General features: G+C 36.5%; 1 protein-coding gene across 6 annotated transcripts in view; it reads right to left on the bottom strand.

Annotated features, from left to right (window-relative positions):
- The window catches only part of GPBP1 (GC-rich promoter binding protein 1), a 72,729-nt gene that overhangs the window by 17,325 nt on the left and 35,545 nt on the right, over positions 1-19,859 (bottom strand). For 4 of the 6 annotated variants that reach the window (XM_049102834.1, XM_025448388.3, XM_025448387.3 and 1 more), the window contains exons 4-7: positions 10,658-10,781; positions 10,308-10,531; positions 7,062-7,128; positions 5,942-6,001 (exon numbers count right to left, since the gene is read on the bottom strand). In XM_049102834.1, coding sequence (XP_048958791.1) covers positions 5,942-6,001; positions 7,062-7,128; positions 10,308-10,531; positions 10,658-10,781 — 475 coding nt within the window. The remainder of the gene's footprint in view (positions 1-5,941; positions 6,002-7,061; positions 7,129-10,307; positions 10,532-10,657; positions 10,782-19,859) is intronic. The other 2 variants (XM_035713548.2, XM_025448391.3) reach the window with 1 other exon arrangement.

Here is a 19,859-nt window from a genome sequence, read left to right as displayed (position 1 = left end):
TCCTAGAATTTAGTGCAGTATTACACGTGAGCTTGTTCACAATTATTGTGGTAAAATGTCTTTCTTCCCTTAGAAAAAATCTCAAAGTATCAGTTTCATCATAATTGGAGAGCTTAGGGTAAAAGAACTGAGAGAAAGCTCAGAAAATCTAAAACAAAATTAGCACTGTGTATGAAATAAGATAAGATCCTGTGAGATGCCAAGTTGTCTACATGTTTGTGAGGATGCCTCACTTCAAACAAACCAAACCAAACTTCCTATGGACCATTTTAAAAACTAAACAAGGATTTGTAGGGATACGAAGGTACTCTCAAAGTTCATATGAGTGAGCTTCAAACTCCTCAAAATATAGAGCTGGTATGATGCTTCATTTATTTTAATGGTAAAGTACGAAAGAACAAGGACCTAAAGTAAACTGAGCAATATTCCTAAAAGTTAATAAACAGACGGCTCAACTACTAAGGCAAACATTTCAACTTCTTGAGGGTCTTAAGGGCTAAGGAAGAAATCTTCAGGCACGCAACACAGATATTAAATCGGTAATACATAGCTTTTCTAAAGAACCTACACAATTAAGTCAACAAAACAAAAATTAAGAATAAAGATCTCAAATGCAGGTGAATGTAGAACACCAGAAATAGCACTCAACAATTTAAGTTTTGTAAATTATTCTGGTAAACAGATGATGTAAGTGTGTGAGTAAAATTGTGGGAAAAAAAGATTTAAATTAGCAATTCTAAAAATTAAAATGTAAGAGAAAATCTTAACAGCCTGGTACTCAAACTCTAAATTAAATGAAACTCAAGAATCAGAATGATTGGTACTGAGAAAAGGTACTAAGCATTGCAAGGTCCCGGAGGAATTCAAGTGTTGAAACAGAGGACATTTCTATCAGTACATCACAATTAAAGGAGTTCAAACATGACTCATAGGCACTTCTAGTTCAACAAGGCCCATTAAGCACACAAGCTCATCTCTTCTTTACCTTATAGTAGGTCCTTACGTTAAAGTCACTCTAAGAAGAAAACAAATACAACAGGAAAAGGGTCATCTGGAAGGAGTCATGTCAACCCACATTTTTAGAAAAAGTAGTAAAGAAAAAAACTTTAGAGTATCCACAAAGGAACCTAACAGCTGAAGATGGGATTAATTTACCCTACAGAATCTTGGATTATAAATGGGACTCGAAAAAACCATATATGGCAAAGGACAGAAGTGAAACTTTTCAAAGATCAATCACTAAGAAAAAAATTCCTACTGAAGGAAATTCTAAACAAGGTACTGCAAGAAGTAGAATGGTCCCACATAGAAGGCTGAGGTACAAGAACAAAAAATTGACAAGGTACAAGAACAAAAAATTAACAAGAAATTATTGTGCATAAACAATCAAAATTAAAAGATAGAAAAGGATAAGCAAACATATTTTATCTGTAAGCCTCAACATAGTTCCTGACTACAAAGTTCACTTTCCTAAAATTTGATTCTTAGACATCTAGAGCAAGAAATATTCTGGCTTCTTCCTCAAAAAGGCCTTCAGGGCAAAGAGAGAATACTCTAAAAAAGGTGAAGGGATGTCTAGCTGGCTCAGTAGAGCACGGAACACTGGAACTCAGTAGTGGATTCAAGCTTCCACAGATGTGAAGAATTAAAAAGAAGAAAGAAAGATGAAGCCTAAGAAATAAATTATAAAAGGCTAAGTAGCAGGGAGCCTGGGTAGCTTAGTTAGTTAACCATCTGCCTTCCCTCAGGTCATGATCCCAGAGTCCTGGGTTCAAGCCCCGAATCGGGCTCTTTGCTCAGCAGGGGAGTTTGCTTCTCCCTCTTCCTCTGCCTACTTGTGAGCACACATACCTGTGTGCACTCTCCTTGTAAAATAAATAAAATCTTAAAAAAAAAAAAAAAAGACAAGAGCAATGTAAAATAAAGGTACCCAAAGGAAGATGATATGGTTTGCAAGGAAAGAGAAGCAGACATAGTGCTAATGCACTAATTAGGCATTCATATTCAATTCTTATAGTAGAGTTTAAGAAACATGTACTTTGTACCAAATTTACAGAATCTTGCTCCAATCACATGAATTTATCTTATCTATAAAATTAAAAATAGTTCCTGTGTCACAGTTACTATGAAATGTTTTTTCAAAAATACTAGAAATGTCCTAAAAAAGTCAGACTGTCCCCCACTAAAATACACTCCCAATTATATTTCAATATTATATCAAATTTTAGGTTGATTTACATTATAGAAAATGAGAAACACTGACAGAAATAAACATAACAGAGACTAACTTATGTCCTATACAACTACCCTGAATATACCACATAAACCTGCCCATTTAAAAACAAAGTGGGGGCGCCAGGATGGCTCAGTTAAGCATCCAACCCTTGATTTCATCTCAGGTCATGATCTCAGGGTCATGAGATCGAACCCCACGTCAGGCTCTGCAACTCAGCGTGGAGTCTGCTGGAGATTCTCTCCTCCCTCTGCCCTTCTCCCTACTTGCACGTTCATTCTCTCTCTCAAAATAAATCAAAACCTTAAAAAAAATAAAAATAAAAACAGTGTTCTTAATAGCAATGATTACATAACAGCAATGTAAAGGATAATGGCAGCACTAATTACCAAACCTGAGTTATTCATATTCACTTTATATTACAGTTGACCCTGAATAACAAGGTTTGAACTGCACCAGTCTACCTATATGCAGTTTTTTCTGACAAATACAGTGTAATATTGTAAATATATTTTCTCTTCCTTAGCTTACTTCATTGTAAGAATATCTAATACATGCAATATACAAAATACGTGTTAATTGACCATATTATCAGTAAAGCTTCCAGTCAATAATAACTATTAGTACTAAGTTTTAGGGGTGTAAAAAATTATACGTGATCTTAAATTTTTTCCTTAAATACAAATTCAATGGTGGGAAGAGGACTAGTTCAATTCTTTGGAGAAAAAAAAATCAGAATTAAAATAGTGCCATCTTGGGGCACCTGGGTGGCTCAGTGGTTGAGTGTCTACTTTTGGCTCAGGTTCACTGCGTGGAGCCTGCTTCTCCCTCTGCCTGTTCTCTGCTGTCTCTGTGTGTCTCAGGAATAAATTAAATCTTTTAAAAAATGTAAAAATAAAATAAAATAGTGCCATCTATAATACAAAGTAATTTGGTAACATGTATGGTTCAGAGCGGGCATCTCAATTTTTCATCCTCTTTGTCTTTCACTATACTCTCCATATAGGTGTCTTGTATATATTTTGTTTCAGTCACTTACTACTTTATTCTTTGATCTCTCACTTAGAAATTCTTTTTGTTTTTTAATAAATCTACTAGAATATGTACTGCTTACTAGATTTGAACATACTGTAGTTAATATTCATTACATACCTGTAATGTGATCAAAGATTTTACACAACAGATCAACTTTACACAATTTAAACCTCTTACACAATTTATTATTAACAACGCTTTTCTCATTATAATTATTGTAAACATTCTCATCTCACAGAAAATTCACTCAGATTAAGTCATCTGCCCAAAGTCTAAATAACCATTAGGTAAAAGACCTAAAGTTTAGACCCAGGTCTGATTCCAAAGCAAATACCCTTAACCACTACATTATTATACCAGTGGACAAAACAGAATTAAAGTATAGCTAGGCCAAGTACTTCAAAATGTTTACTATCCCCAACTAAAAATACAAGAAGCCTATAACTGTTCAGAATGAGAAGCCTGTAAGTGTACACTATCAAATGAAGTCAAAGTCCACTGTTTTCTGATGCCAAATTACTGATTAAGGTTATCATCCTGATATAAGAGGCAACCTGAATGCGTGAACAATAGCATATAGCCAAACAAAGGGTTAACTACATGTGAATTAAATTTTCACACTAATTTGAAAAGGAAATTTAGTCACATAAAACACAGTAATACACAAATATCAAACTCAATCTGTACCACAGCAATTAAAAAAAATTCCTATTGTGAACACTAATTTTAATGCAGAAAATTAGTTTCTGATTTACATAAATTGATGCTACTTACATCTTTTTGGCTTTCGTTTTTTTAATTTGATGTAGTAGGAGTTTCAAACAAATGAGTTTCACTAACTTAATAATTATGTCAAAAGTAAGGGTATGTATGGTGTTTTTCTTTAACAAGGTCCCCCTACATTACTCAAAACTTCTGAAACAACTTACATGATGAATAAATAAAACTTCTAACTCTAATCCATTAGTCCAATTTACTTCTGTCAGGTTGCCTAATAAAGTCCTATTAATTTTCCCTTCTCAACTTAACATATGTTGCAATACCTTCTTGTTATTTTAACAATTATTTTCACATAAGATATTGAAGGAAAGTTGAGTCTTTTCCATGTATAAACTACCAACAATGCTTTTACAAAGAAATTCAATAAAGATTATTCCTTTCTCTTAAATTCTATTTACAAAGTTCATTTTTTAAAAAACTGGTTTTCATCTAACTCCATGCAATCTTGTCACCCATCTGTATACTTTTGGCTAGTATCACTGGAATTCTCTAGAAAATAACCCACCTTTAAGAAATAGTCAACTAATTTGCTTTTAGAAAGCTAAACAAAATCTTAAAAATTAACCTCAATGCTTTTAAGTAGTATTATCAGATATGAGCAAAAAATCAGAAAAGTCCATCAAGTTATCAAGAAATAGACACAAAAATAAATGCTGAGCTGAAAGATTATGCTTAATTACTAGTGAATGAAATTTTCACTATTTAGCATTTTAAGTACTAAATGTTAGCCTCTGCCAATAATATATTGCTGACATAATTCATCGACACAAAAACAGCCAGTAGGACTTCTGAAAACACACAAATGAACAGTCATTAATCACGTCTCAAGTAGCATAGAAACACATTTTTTTTCTTTCTCACATCCCAAAAAATTACATAACTTAATATTTTACAACTGTCACAGGCACACTCAAGTACCTTTAATTTTTCTTTTAATTTTAAATTATTAAGGATCTAGGGATAGATTTAGTATTACTCGTAGGCATTCAAAAAGTGATCCTAAGATCAAAACAATAAAGACATGATAAAAGCTACATGAAGGTGTTTCCAAAACTAATTAAGTTCTAAGTAGAATTAAACTTATGTAACTGTATTTTAAACAGTGTAATTACTTTCCCTCAAGGTATTATTTTTAGCTGGGATATTATGTTTAGACTCTTGCAATTTCTGATCTACAAAAGGATAGTTTCAGGGACAAACTAGTTTGTTTTTTTTAATACATATTACATTCCCGTTATTAAATTTTTACTTACCTGGAAGGAAGTAGCACTAGATAAGTTCTATTGAAGTCTTTCCTAAAATTCTCTCATGTCTTCCTCAGGAACATTGCTATTTTAAATGTTGCAATGGGGAAAACAGTATTTGGGAACCCAGGGGGGGGGAGGTGAGAAAGGAATAGTGAAGTGTAATACAATGAAAGCTTCATTGTATTCCTATGAGAAGTACTGGGAATTTAACAGTTAATCAAACCACAATTAACCATTTTCTTTTTTCTAATGCAGACACACTTCTTAGTTTACCTAAAGCACAGTAAAGAGTACATCTTCCTTTTAAACATCTTTTCAACTAGTGCTCAAAATCCTTAGACCAACCCTGAAACAGTAGAACCAAAATCTTTATATTAATACATTTTATTCTCATAGTTTCAAAAATGTATTTGCCTTTAAATCATCTCTAAAATTATTAAATTAACCAAGGATCAGTACCAATAGTATCTATAGGTAGTTTTATATGACAAATGCTCACTGACATTGATTTTTTAATTTACTTTCATTCTAGTCAAATCCAAATTATTCCTAATTTCTTAGAGATTCTATTTAACACCTTCCAGGTGGTTCTATATTCTTATGCAATCAGCTGTTCCCAGAAAAACTGAATAATAAGGAAACATACCTAAGAGAGGAGCTTGGGAGATTTTTTTGGTTGGGTATGTGTGTGTCTGGGCGTGTAGGCCTGGGGAGAGTGGTAGAAATACTAATTTGCAATACAGAAAAAACAATGCCATTCACATGGTTCTAACAAAAGTGTCTGACCACCCCCACCCCCACCCTTAAAAAGCCCTTAAATAAATCGGGAGATCAAAAGAAAACAAAATAATTCCCCAGAGTATCAACCCCATAAATACAATAAAGAACAGCACAGGAAGTGGCAAAGTTTAAAATAATGCCTTTGTCATTAGGACTAGTATGGTGTCACAAGCCACAATCCTTCTTTTCTTTTGGTAAGCTGATAATTTTCAATAGGAAAATACAAATGAACATGTGTTTAAGTTCCAAAGTGGATTCATCACCTTTGAATTTGGCATCAAATAATTAAATTTATTTTTCAGATATCAAATCTTCACATTTAAATTTTTTCCATTATTTTAAACTTCACTTGAATCTTTAAGAAGCTGTCTGATTTGTAATGAGTGCAGTTTAATCTTCTGTAAGATGCTATCAAATTAAACTCAGCAGTTTTAATGAAAAGGGAGTTATTACCCAAAAATGTCATTAAGCTTTGACAATCAAAAAGGCAAATAATTTCAATCATAGATTAGTTTCATAGGCAAATTTATACAATTATTTAACACTCTTTATGTATAACCATTTTCATACGTAAAAAGATTAATTTTATGTCATATGATGATTAGAAGTACTTAGTTTTCAGTTAACTAAGTTTTCAACTGTGAAAAACTAAAAATTAAACTAAGTTTTTGTTTCCTTAGATTATCAGGCTGCTCTTGAAATGACATTGATTCAATTACATTAACTTACAACCATTAAAAAACAAACAAAACTCATGAGTATACTTAATGTACTTATATGTGCAAATCAAGTATTTCAAATCAAACTCTCCATCCCTGGTATCCTGTTTTTAAAAGGTAAGTGCTACCTTTATATGTAGCTGAGCACTCAAAAACATATTTTTAAAAAGTTTAATTCTAGCCTGTTTATTTTTAAAAACACACAAAAAAAGGGAAATCTACAAATAACATTTTATACCCCTCAAAGATAGATTTAAAATTACTTACCCCATACACCTGCAGCTAAAGATTTATTCTGATTTGGTTCTCTCTCATATTCAGGATTTAAAGATGGCTGAAAGAAATTGGAATAAAAATAAAACAAATGTTAACACTGCTCACATTTTAAAAAAATAAACCTTTTCTAAAGTAATCTCAAAACCACAGTGAAGGGGCACCTCGGTGGCTCAGTTGAGCAGACTCAGTTTCAGCTTAGGTCATGATCTCATGACTTGTAGGATGGAGCCCTATGTGGGGCTCAGCACTCAGGAGTATGCTTGAGATTCTCTCCCTGCCCCCCTCCCTTCCACAGGCACACAACTCTCAAGCTTTCAAATAAATTAATTAAAAAATAATAATACAAGGATGCCTGGGTAGCTCAGTGGTGGAGTCTCTGCCTTTGGCTCGGGTCGTGATCCCAGGGTCCTGGGATCGAGTCCTGCATGGGACGCTCTCCGTGTCTCTCAGGGAATAAATAAAATCTAAATATACATATATACACACACACACACACACACACACACACACACACGTATGTATATGTGTATATATACACACACAGAAAAAACCTGGCATGATACAATCAACTATTAAAGTCTATTCATAAACCTTACTTTCAGCTCACTCTGCTAACAATCAAAATGGTTACTGTCTATTCTCACTTCTAGAAGGAAAACACAGAAATAATCTTTAAATATTTTTATCCTCAACTATCTGAGGATAATATGTGAATTTAAAAAAAGAAAAACCACAGCAAACTCAAGGCAATGTGGTCTTTGTACCAACTGGAAAAATTACTCTTTCAGCCTAAGGTCAAGAGGAAAGAAGAGAAAAGTCAGACTACTCCCCAACAGTTGTCAGGTTTTCATTGCTGCATGAATTAGTTAACACACACATTCTCCAAGCAAAGTACAAATTTTTATTTCAACAAGTGATTCACAGGATATTAAAAAGAAAATTGAGTTCAGCATTGAATGTGTATTCTAAAAGCTAAGTTTTAAGATCCCCAGTCAGATATTTTTCCATATTACCTAGCAACACAGTATACCTTAAAGGTACTTAACATGCTGAAAAAAAGAAATCCTCATGTATTTTACTTACCCACAAAAGTGAACTCTTAACACTATACTGACGTTACTGTGAAGTCCCCCCACACACACGAGTATGTATGCATACCAGTATGATTTCTTGATACCAACTAAATAGGACGTCAGAAGACTTTGGTGGAGGCTATAGGTGATTTCTAACAGGGCTAGGCCAACTCAGTAGTGGGGGTTGAGACGGTAACAATAGCAACAAGGTTTTATTGAGTGCTTGCTATGTGTCAAGACACTGTTTTTAAGTGATTTACTGCATTACTCATTTAACCCTACAACACTATGAAATCATACTATTATCATTACTAATTTACTTATATTACAAAAATTCCATTTTATGGCAACTAGTAAGTGGAAAAAATGAACCACTAAAGTGGGAAGGCATAGCAATTACACAGTTACTTCATTACAGGACCTAAGAATAATATTTTGTTCTTCTTTCTTCTCACCACTCCCCTGCCCTAAATCCAATCTATCAAACCCTTTGACTCACTTCCACCCTCCACCCAATTTACCATTAAACCATACCCAAAACATTATCTTCGCTAATCATAGCTACCCAGTTTAAGCCATTGTTTTCTCTGGAACTACTACAACTGCTTCCTAGCTGGTCTCCCTCCTCTCACTGTAATCCATTCAAGATCCAACTGAAATAGTCTTCTAAAAAAAATTTTTAAATGAAGGACGCCTGGGTGGCTCAGCAGCTGAGCATATGCCATTGCTCAGGGCATGATCCCAGAATCCAGGACTGAGTCCCACACTGGGCTCCTTTCGGGAGCCTGCTTCTCCCTCTGCCTATGACTCTGCCCCCCACCCTTTCTCTCTCTGTGTCTCTTATGAATAAAATATTTTAAAATAAATATAATTTAAATGAGATCACATGACTTTCCTCCAAAGGGGCTTCCTCCTACTACATCTGTAATTAAACTGAATTTAAAGGTTTAAAATAATTGAAGATTATTTACCTTTATCTGCCAAAGTCCTATTCAATCAAAATCCCTTGCAACCTCTCTAACCTGGTTTAATAGTCACTACCCATACTGACCTTTTTATCCCTTAAACATTACAAGCTCACGTCTAACCTTAGAGGCCTTAGCTCACTTCTAACCTTAGTTAGAGGCCTTCCCCTCTTCCAGTTTTGTGTTTTGTTTTGTTTTGTTTTTTTTAATTCATAAGAGAAAGAGAGAGAGGCAGAGACACAGGCAGAGGGAGAAGCAGGCTCCATGCAGGGAGCCCAACGTGGGACTTGATCCCGGGTCTCCAGGATCACACCCTGGGCTGAAGGCAGCGCTAAACCGCTGGGCCACCCGGGCTGCTCTCTTCCTTCCAGTTTTAACAAAGCTCACCCCTTAACCAAAGTAGGTCCCAAATTAAATGTCACTTCCTAGGGAAACCTCTCCTGACCTCTCAAAGTAACCATCAAGTCACTTCTTGTCTAAGTTCTCTTGCAAAATACTACTTTTTACATCAATAATGCATCTAAATAGAATAGAAACTCAATGAGAGTAAGGACCTTCCTATCTTGTCCCATCTACCGACAACCACTCAAATATGTACAGAATGAAAAATGAGCATATACAGAAAAATAAACTACCAGGCATGAAACACAAGGCTCAGTGGGTTGAGTATCTGACTCTTGATTTTGGCTCAGATAATTATCCCATGAGATTAAGTCCTGAGTAGGGCTCTGTAGTCAACAGGGAGTCTGCTTGAGATTCTCTCCCTCTTCCTTTGCCCATCCTCCTGCTCCCATTCAAGCAGACTTGTGTACTCTCTAAAATAAAAAAATAAATCTTTAAAATAAACATAAAAAAATAATTGAACCTGTCAGGTCTGATTTCTATAGAAAACGAACCATAGTGATAAAATCTCCTGAGAAAGCCTTGATGCAGGCAGCCTGGGTGGCTCAGTGGTTTAGCACCGCCTTCAGCCCAGGGCCTGATCCTGGAGACCTGGGATCGAGTCCCATGTCGGGCTCCCTGCATGGAAGCCTGCTTCTCCCTCTGCCTGTGTCTCTGCCCCCACCCCCATGAATAAATAAGGGATTTCTCATGAATAAATAAGTAAAGTCTTTAAAAAAAAGAGAGAGAGAGAAAGCCTTGATGGTAAAATGGCACTTGTCAAAACCTCAGTTGTATTAAAATTATTAGAAACTTACAAAATCCTCAGCCTCAAACTGCTTGCGTTCTCTCTTGTCTTCTTTCCTCCCTGTTTCATTGTCAGGTATGCTGTTTTCATGTAGTCCTTGGCTTTTTCCAGAATGGAAAATACTGCTACGAGAACGGGAACTTCCACCATGGTATCCCCCTCGATGATTTATGTTTTCAGTACCATTTCTTCCATGCATCCGCCATCCATTTTTTTCTTTCCTTCCAAAATTACCTTTATTTAATAATGGTAAAGTATTATAAATTTAAAGATAGTTCTGTTTAAATATTCAATCACTATCAACATTCTTAAAAGATCAAGAAAATTATCCTTAAACTTTCATTTCTTAGCAAATTTTACCTCCATTAGGACGTCCAATACCAGAATCAAAGCCATCTGAAGAGTTGTGTCGTCGACGATTCACATCATAACGATTTTCTGTCCATGAAAAGTTTTCAGAATGCTTCTCAAAATTTAATGACGACTGAAACAAAATAAGCACATAGGTAAACATATGTATAAAACCTGGCTCAATTTATTTCCAAGAATTCTAAATGGCTAAGAATATTCTGTAGTTACTTTCAATACATTTGGTAACTGGTAACTTATTAAGATAGATTGCACCGTTGGTCTATTTTGTCTAATGGAAACCATTCTGAAAAAGTTTAATAACCACATATACTTACCCAAAAACTTTAAAAGTAAAATACTATTCTAAGGAAAACAAGGCAAAACTTAGTGTACTTCTCTTATGTAACAAAATATAATACTCTATCATATATTACTTGATTTTAAGTAGCTCAAGGTTTTCAACATCAGAAAGTCATGACAAATGAAGCTGAAATTCTAAGTTCTTCAGACTTATTTCCAAATTCCTCTTCCCCAAAACAAATGTTTGGGTTTTCTTTTAAATTATCAAAATAATAATATAGAGGCAGCTAGCTGGCTCAGTCTGTGGGGCTGGCGACTCTTGAACTCAGGGTTCTAAGTTCAAGCCTCATGTTGGCTGGAGGGATTACTTACGAATAAAATCCTAAGAAAAAAAATAATGTATAAAAACTATTTCTAAAAACTAGGACTCTATAGGGGCAGCCTGGTGGCTCAGCGGTTTAGCGCCACCTTCAGCCCAGGGCCTGATCCTGGGTACCCGGGATCAAGTCCCACATCGGGCTCCCTGCATGAAGCCTGTTTCTCCCTCTGCCTGTGTCTCTGCCTCTCTCTCTCTCTGTCTCTCATGAGTAAATAAATAAAATCTTTAAAAAAAATAAAAATAAAAACTAGGAATCTATGAAAACCTATAAAAAGTCACACCTATTTATAAAAGTTGCTGTTCTTCCCTGTATCAGTCCATTAATCTCTTATGATCATAATCAAAACTTCAAAACTCTTTTTAAACTTCCCTGACCGGGCAAGCCCCAGTGACTGAGCAGTTTAGTGCCGCCTTCGGCCAGGGGTGTGATCCTGCGGACCCGGGATCGAGTCCCGTGTCGGGCTCTCTGCATGGGGCCTGCTTCTCTCTCTGTGTGTCTCTCATGAATAAATAAATAAATAAAAATTTTAAAAATATAAAATAAAATAATAAGCTGCCCTGACCATTTCTCTGGACTGGACTTACGTTACAACTGCCTCTAGGACAATGAGCAGTGTTCTTCATTTGCAATGTAAACCCAGTGCACATACCCATGTCAGCCACTAGTCCCTTCCACAGTGTCACTTGCAGGACTTACTGGTGCTTCCCCCCTATTGCCCCCAGCCTCAGCCTCATGCTATGTATTGCACCATGAAAGATAGTCTCCTTGTCTCATACCTTCAGCCAGCATACATGAAACACTAACACATTACCACAGTAGCCTCCAAGTAGGGTTAAAAAAGCAAACCATTCACAGCCCCCTAACAGTTCTGGTGATTAGGATGTAATGCTAACAGAACCTAAATTTCCTGGAAAAAAAACAAATACAAGGGTCTCCAGGCCACATTAGGGTGTAAACAAAGACTCTCAAGATTTTGGCAGCAAGTGCTGTCATCCAAGTGATAGGTGGAAGCAAGGGTCCCTCAATGTGCTTAGCAGCTAACTGGCAAAGGGCAGAAGGGAAACAAGGTGCCCAAACGGTGCTTTAGGTTTTTTAACTCTCCCAAGTTAGATGATTGGATTTCTTATTATGACAACGGGGTCCCACCTGAAACGCAACAATACTGTTGTGGCTGCTGAGTCAAGGTAACTCCAAAGATGAAACACTTGATGCCAACAATGAGGATACAGTTTTAGAAAGATTAAAAACCCATTAAAAGAAAATTTAAGGTTACAGCCTACTTGGAAACAAAATAAATGCAGAACCTAGCTTCCTGTAGTGGAAGTGTTCTGTGCGCTTTGTACTTCCTGGTCCCTTTCTCTTCCCCACTACATCAACCTCAGCAGCTTTACTTTAATGAGAATGTCTAACATGCTGGTGTTTAAGAAGGGAACAAACTTTTATAGCTCTGCTAGACACACATGCACAATTCATGAGCTACCCACTCCCATGAGGAGACAACAGAAAGTAGGGGTTGCTGAAAATATTGATGAATGTGGGCAAAGACATGTCAGTGCAGTGCATGGCACAGGAAAGACCCCATCCTGGCAGTCTGCTGAAGCCAGAAGGTACACAGAGTAGGAAGCAACACCAACCTTGGGTGGAGGAATCAGAAGAGAAACAGTAAGTTTACAAACCATCCATGCAATCCCCAAAGGAGTTATTTTCTCCTCCACCCTGTACTTTCCCACATTCATTGATGAAGAAATCATGTAATCTCCAGTAAGCTTGATTTTTAACCCTGAAGTGCATGTACAAAACTTCTTAGTTTGTGCCCTGCACTGAGAGATAAGGTGCCCCAATGACTCAATTTAACTGATTTTGGAGTTTGAAAATTCAGCAGCAGGAAAGAGAAATTAGGGTGATCTTGCTGGTGAGGCTTTTAAGCCAATTCAACGTACTATTGTTTGTTGTGTCTTAGCTTGGTACTAATGTTACATGCTTGTACTGAAAATGCTCAAGATTCTTCCATTCGGAATACCACAAGATGACAGGTAATTCCTGTCCCCCCTCAGGTAGTCTAGCAAAAGCACTACAGGCTCCCAGAAGGAAAGAGAGAAAAGAGCAAAAAAAAAAAAAAAAGCAAAAAAAAAAAAGCAGAGATATAGTAGTTGGAGGCTATTTTCCAGTACAGCGGTACCATGTGCCTGACATGTACATCCCTTTTTCAAAGGGAATACGGCTCTTGCCCTACTGTTGAGCTCTCAAAATGAAAGTGAACTCAGGGGATCCCTGGGTGGCGCAACGGTTTGGCGCCTGCCTTTGGCCCAGGGCGCGATCCTGGAGACCCGGGATCAAATCCCACGTCAGGCTCCCGGTGCATGGAGCCTGCTTCTCCCTCTGCCTGTGTCTCTGCCTCTCTCTCTCTCTCTTTCTGTATGACTATCATAAATAAAACACAAAAAACAAAGAACAAAAAACACAAAAAAAAACCCAAATCCTTAAAAAAAAAAAAAAAAAAGAAAGTGAACTCAAACTAAGAACAGAAAAGGGGGCCCACTTGAACTCTTGATCAAATGTAAAGTATTTGAGAATGCAGCTGACCCCCACTGAGACATCTGTTTTGCATGAAATGACAACTACCCTCTAGGGTAAACCTTATCCCTTTCCTGATACCTTAACAAGCTCCCGGTTCAATAAGGCTCTCAAATCATAATCCCCTAAACGCCTGGGTCCGGTTCATTCTCTGCTGATTCAACCATGTTAAAAGAGGGCATTGTCCGTTGGGTGGCAGCAGCCATCTGACCCCAAGAACTCTGGAAGACCAAGTAGATTAAGTGTCATTCATCACAATGGGCTAAAATGGAGGAGGAAAAAACAACAACAACCCTGGCCTTAGGATAAGTCTAAGAACTACATATTTTATGTTTTTCTGCTTCTTGGGACTGTTGCCAATGTCCCAGTCATCTGATTGATCACCTTAAAAACTAGAGACTGGCATATTTCAAGGTAATTCTTTGGGGTTATAAACTGTGAAAATATTGCTGCTGCTGAGATAATCTGAATTACTCAGATACTTACAGTAGATTGCTGGCATAAAGAACAACTAAAATCAGAATATTGCTTAAGTCCGCAGCATGTGTCACACCAGATATTTAACTGTCCACCACCATAGACTGGTCACAAAATAGACTACTTTTTCTTCCTGATGGAGAAGCCACCTCTGCATGCCAGTCTGTGAGCCTGCCTAAAGTTGATCCATTTGTCCCACTGTGAAGGAGGCCATATTTAGATATGAAACCTTTGATCACTTAAGAGTTATCAACAGTGTTTCATCACTGTTGAAAATTTTCAGTTACAGTGTTGCTATTGCAATCTGACTGGTTAATAGGAATGTGACCCTTGAAATTAATCCATGTCATATATTTTGGTGTCACTTTTTTGGTGTTCCAGGCCATCAACATTCCAATAATAGTACATCTTTTGTCATAAAGGCCAACCTGCAATGCGTCAATATTCAAGTATTAATATTCAAGTTATTCTACACTCCATACTATCCAAAGACATCCAGTATCGTCAAACAAGAGGAATAGTCTCAGCATTCAACTCACAACAACCTATAAACCTACATTCCTCAACTCTTCATACACTTTAATGAGACAATTTGGTCAATGAATGTAGCACATCCAAAAAAGAGATCATCTCTTCTTAACCACTTCCTAGGTAGGAATTATGATTTAAAAAAAAATGAAGTTATTAATACTTTTAAAATACCAGGATTCTGCCCTGATTATTTCTTGACATGATGCTTCTTTCCCCTAAGAGAAAGTACAGGCCAAGCTACCTCTCAAGGTGATGGTCTGGTCAAAAAGAAATCTAAGGAATTCACCAACTTTTGTTAATAGAAGCTTTAATTAAATGCTGTATAAAACAATTAAATGGATTTGGTCCTAGTCTCTGTTAGAATAATCAGAGTGGCTAACAGAGTAGTACAACCATACAAAAATTCAAGTTTGGACAAGAACATGTAGGGCTGATCAGCTGATTGTTGGTACAGGCAACCCACCATGGGCTCTAAGCATTCCCTTCCATTCTTCCTTGTGTGCCAAGAATGCAAGGCTTCCACCACTCTTTGTATAGCCCATTTCTCAAGGTTATGTTTACAGTGAGCAACATTTATGAGATGACAGGTAACATCCATCTTTGGGACAAAGAGCAGGCTTATTATAAATATGGAAGATTCCCCACTCAGCACCAAGGGTAGTAGCATCCACCTGGACCCTTCCATGGCAACCATCAAAGGCTTTAGGGGGCATGAAGAACCACTGCCAAAATCATGCTTATCATGCTAGTAAGTAATAAAGTTCTTGGCCCTTGATCTAGGAATCTCATGTCTCCTGCTAGCACCTATGTTAGCTTACAAGTAGGATAAAACCCAGACCCTTCACAGATTGACACACAGCACAATAACAAGAAGAAATACAAGTAATAAGGCTAAAAAGGTAGATAGGAAACTGTTATTTGTGAATGAAAAATCCAAAATATAACAGAGTATGAACTAAAGTTGCTAGATACAACACTACCACAAGATGTATCTGTGACAAAGACTTAATTATAAAGCTTTTTAAAGTAAGTTCTAAAGGAGTAGTGGGGAAAAAAATTAAAACAAATAAATAATAAAGGAGTAGTGGAAAGGGAGGTGGGGGGGCTGGTGTGACTGGGTGATGGGCACTGAGGGAGGCACTTGGCGGGATGAGCACTGGGTGTTATGCTATATGTTGGCAAACTGAACTCCAATAAAAAAAATTTTTTTAATAAAACAAAATGGCAATAAACAAATAAATAGTAAGCTCTATGCCCAATGAGGCATGAACTCACAACCCCAAGATCAAGAGTCCCATCCTCTACCAACTGAATCAGCCACACACTCCAGTAATAAAGCTCTTCAGAACATCATTTAAGGGTACCTAGCTGGCTCACTCTGTGGAGCGTGTGACTCTTGATCTCAGGGTCATGAGCCCAAACCCCACGTTGGACAGAAAATTTACTTAATAAAAAATATATTACATTAAGTAAATACCATTTAAAATAGCCAACAAAGAAAATAAAATAGCCAACAAGTATTATAAGGTACTCAAATAAACCTAATGAAACATATATGCAAGACTGAAAAAAATAACTTTAAAGACGTTAAAAATGACACACATACATACAATACATAGTGTGTACAGAAGTACATTGTCATAAATCAGTACGAAAAGCAACCCGGGGGACTTTATCAAGAAAAGAGCTTTTGCACAGCAAAGAATACAGTCAACAAAACTAAAAGACAACCTACAGAATGGGAGAAGATATTTGCAAATGACCTATCAGATAAAGGGCTAGTTTCCAAGATCTATAAAGAACTTATTAAACTCAACAGCAAAGAAACAAACAATCCAATCATGAAATGGGCAAAAGACATGAACAGCAACCTCATAGAGGAAGATATAGACATGGCCAACAAGCACATGAGAAAATGCTCCGCATCACTGGCCATCAGGGAAATGGGGCCAGTGAGATACCACCTCACACCAGTGGGAATGGGGAAAATTAACAAGGCAGGAAACCACAAATGTTGGAGAGGATGAGGAGAAAAGGGAACCCTCTTACACTGTTGGTGGGAATGTGAACTGGTGCAGCCACTCTGGAAAACTGTGTGGAGGTTCCTCAAAGAGTTAAAAATAGATCTGCCCTACGACCCAGCAATTGCACTGCTGGGGACTGACCCAAAAGATACAGATGCAGTGAAACGTCGGGACACCTGCACCCGGATGTTTCTAGCAGCAATGTCCACAATAGCCAAACTGTGGAAGGAGCCTCGGTGTCCAACGAAAGATGAATGGATAAAGAAGCTGTGGTCTTATGTATACAATGGAATATTACTCAGCCATTAAAAATGACAAATACCCACCATTTGCTTCAACGTGGATGGAACTGGAGGGTATTATGCTGAGTGAAGTAAGTCAATCGGAGGACAAACATTATATGGTCTCATTCATTTGGGGAATATAAATAATAGTGAAAGGGAATATAAGGGAAGGGAGAAGAAATGTGTGGGAAATATCTGAAAGGGAGAACATAAAGACTCCTAACTCTGGGAAACGAACTAGGGGTGGTGGAAGGGGAGGAGGGCGGGGGGTGGGAGTGAATGGGTGACGGGCACTGAGGGGGGGGCACTTGACGGGATGCACACTGGGTGTTATTCTGTATGTTGGAAAATTGAACACCAATAAAAAATAAATTTATTAAAAAAAAAAAAAAAAGAAAGACTCCTAACTGGGAAACAAACTAAGAGTGGTGGAAGGGGAGGTGGGCGGGGGGTGGGGGAGACTGGGTGACAGGCACTGAGGTGGGCACTTGACAGGATGAGCACTGGGTGTTATTCTATATGTTGACAAATTGAACACCAATAAAAAATAAATTTTATTAAAAAAAAAAAGAAAAAGAAAAGCAACCCAGGGCACCTGGGTGGCTCAGCGGTTTAGCGCCTGCCTTCGGCCCAGGGCATGATCAGTCAGGCTCCCTGCATGGGGCCTGCTTCTCCCTCTACCTGTGTCTCTGTCTGTGTGTATCTCTCATGAATAAATAAATAAATAAAATCTTAAAAAAAAAAAAAAAAGCAACCCAAAAGAAATAACAAAGGTGGCAAAAGAGGCATCACAGAAATGTAACTCCCATGTCCATGAAAGAGTGAAAATGCTTTTTTTTTTTTTTACAAAGATTGGCAAAAAAATTAACTGCTAATCTAACAAAGTTTTGGCAAGAATTTAAAGTAAAGAGAATAGTTATACAGAACATACAGCAGTATAAATCAGTATACCATACAGAAAAGGAATTTTGCAATATCTAACCAAGTCTCAGCAATTTTCCTTCTACATCTAAGTTGAAGCCTTCTACTGAAACTGTGGTCCACACACAAGCAGAATCAGTATCATTTTGAAGGCTGTTATAACTAGGGCCCTGCCCAAGAACTACTGAAATCAAAATCTGCATTTTAACAAAATCCCCAGGTTATTTTCTTAATCATTAGTGTGAGTAGCATTGGTCTAAAAAATTCTTATCCAAAAAAAAAAAAAAATCTTATCCATGTGTACAAGGAGATAGCATAAGAATATGCAATGCAAAAAAAATATATATATATATTCAATACAGTATTTCTCTATAGTAGCCAAAGTTACGTTATCAACAATTTAAACTTAAATGGACAAATAAAATGTAGTACAGATAAACAAAATAGGACACCACATAGTTTTAAGATGATTACACTACATTTCCAGATATCATGAGTAGAGAAAATTTCAAAGATATAATGAACGTAAAAGATGCAGACATATAAATGAAAATCACTGATAAAAATTTTTTAAACATACATGACAATACTGTTTGACATTCACATATGTAGTTATAAGAACATGTGCTGAGAATACCTCTGGGGAAAAATGAAGATTAAGGACTGTGAATACTACAGTGGACTTCAATGTATACATGCTTTACTTCCAAAAGAAAAGTTAACATAGCAGAATGTTGACAAAACTATATTGGTGTTTAGTAAGTATTCATTTAATTTTTATCTATCCTTTGTAAGTTCCATTAAAATCTTCAGTGAGGTTTTTCAAAGAATTATCAAACCATCTATAGAATGGATGAATCACTACATTGTACAGCTGAAACCAATATAACACTGTATGTTAACTATACTGGAATCTAAACTTAAAACTGAAAAAAAAAAAAAAACAAATAAGCTGTAATATTTGCAACATGTATGGCAAATTCCCCAACGTGTAAAAAAAAGCTATTACAAATCACTAAGTAACAGATTACATGAACAAGTAGTTCTTAAAAAACCATTCACTAAAAAAAAAAAAAAAAAAAAAAAAAAAAACCATTCACTGCACCAAAATATACTCAACCATAATTTTAAAAATGCAAATCAAAACAATGAAGTTCCATTTTTCATCTAATTGCAGATTTTAAATTGTGATAACATCCAGCATTGCCAAAACTGAAAACATTAGTCCCCCTCATAAAATTCTGATGGGCTTTTAAATAACTTTTTTTTTGTTAAAGTAGGCTCCACGCCTAGCATGGAGCCCAACACAGAGCTTGAAATTACAACTCTGAGATCAAGACCTGAGCAGAAATTAAAGAGTTGGGACACTTAAAACTGACTGAACCACCCAGGCACCCCAGTACAACCTTTTTTGAGAACTATTAGACATTATCTATCAATATGTACAAACCCTCTGATTTACTGATTCTACTAAGAATTTACCCTACAAATATATTCAAGAGATGCCTAGACATTCCTACAGCTTAGTCCATCAATAGGTAAACTAATCAAATTATCCATGTATATCTGCTCAATAAAAGATTACGCATGGACACTGAAAAGTTACATGTGCATGCAGTGATGATAGAAATTGGAGATGCCATCTTTGAAGTGAAAAAAATTTCATTTATCCAAACCAGGATAAAAATACATTCTGGTGTATGCATAAAAGCATGATAGT

This window comes from Canis lupus, chromosome 2, assembly GCF_003254725.2.
Source record: "Canis lupus dingo isolate Sandy chromosome 2, ASM325472v2, whole genome shotgun sequence".
NCBI classification, from domain to species: Eukaryota; Metazoa; Chordata; class Mammalia; order Carnivora; family Canidae; genus Canis; species Canis lupus.
This window is presented reverse-complemented; position numbering and strand designations above follow the sequence as displayed.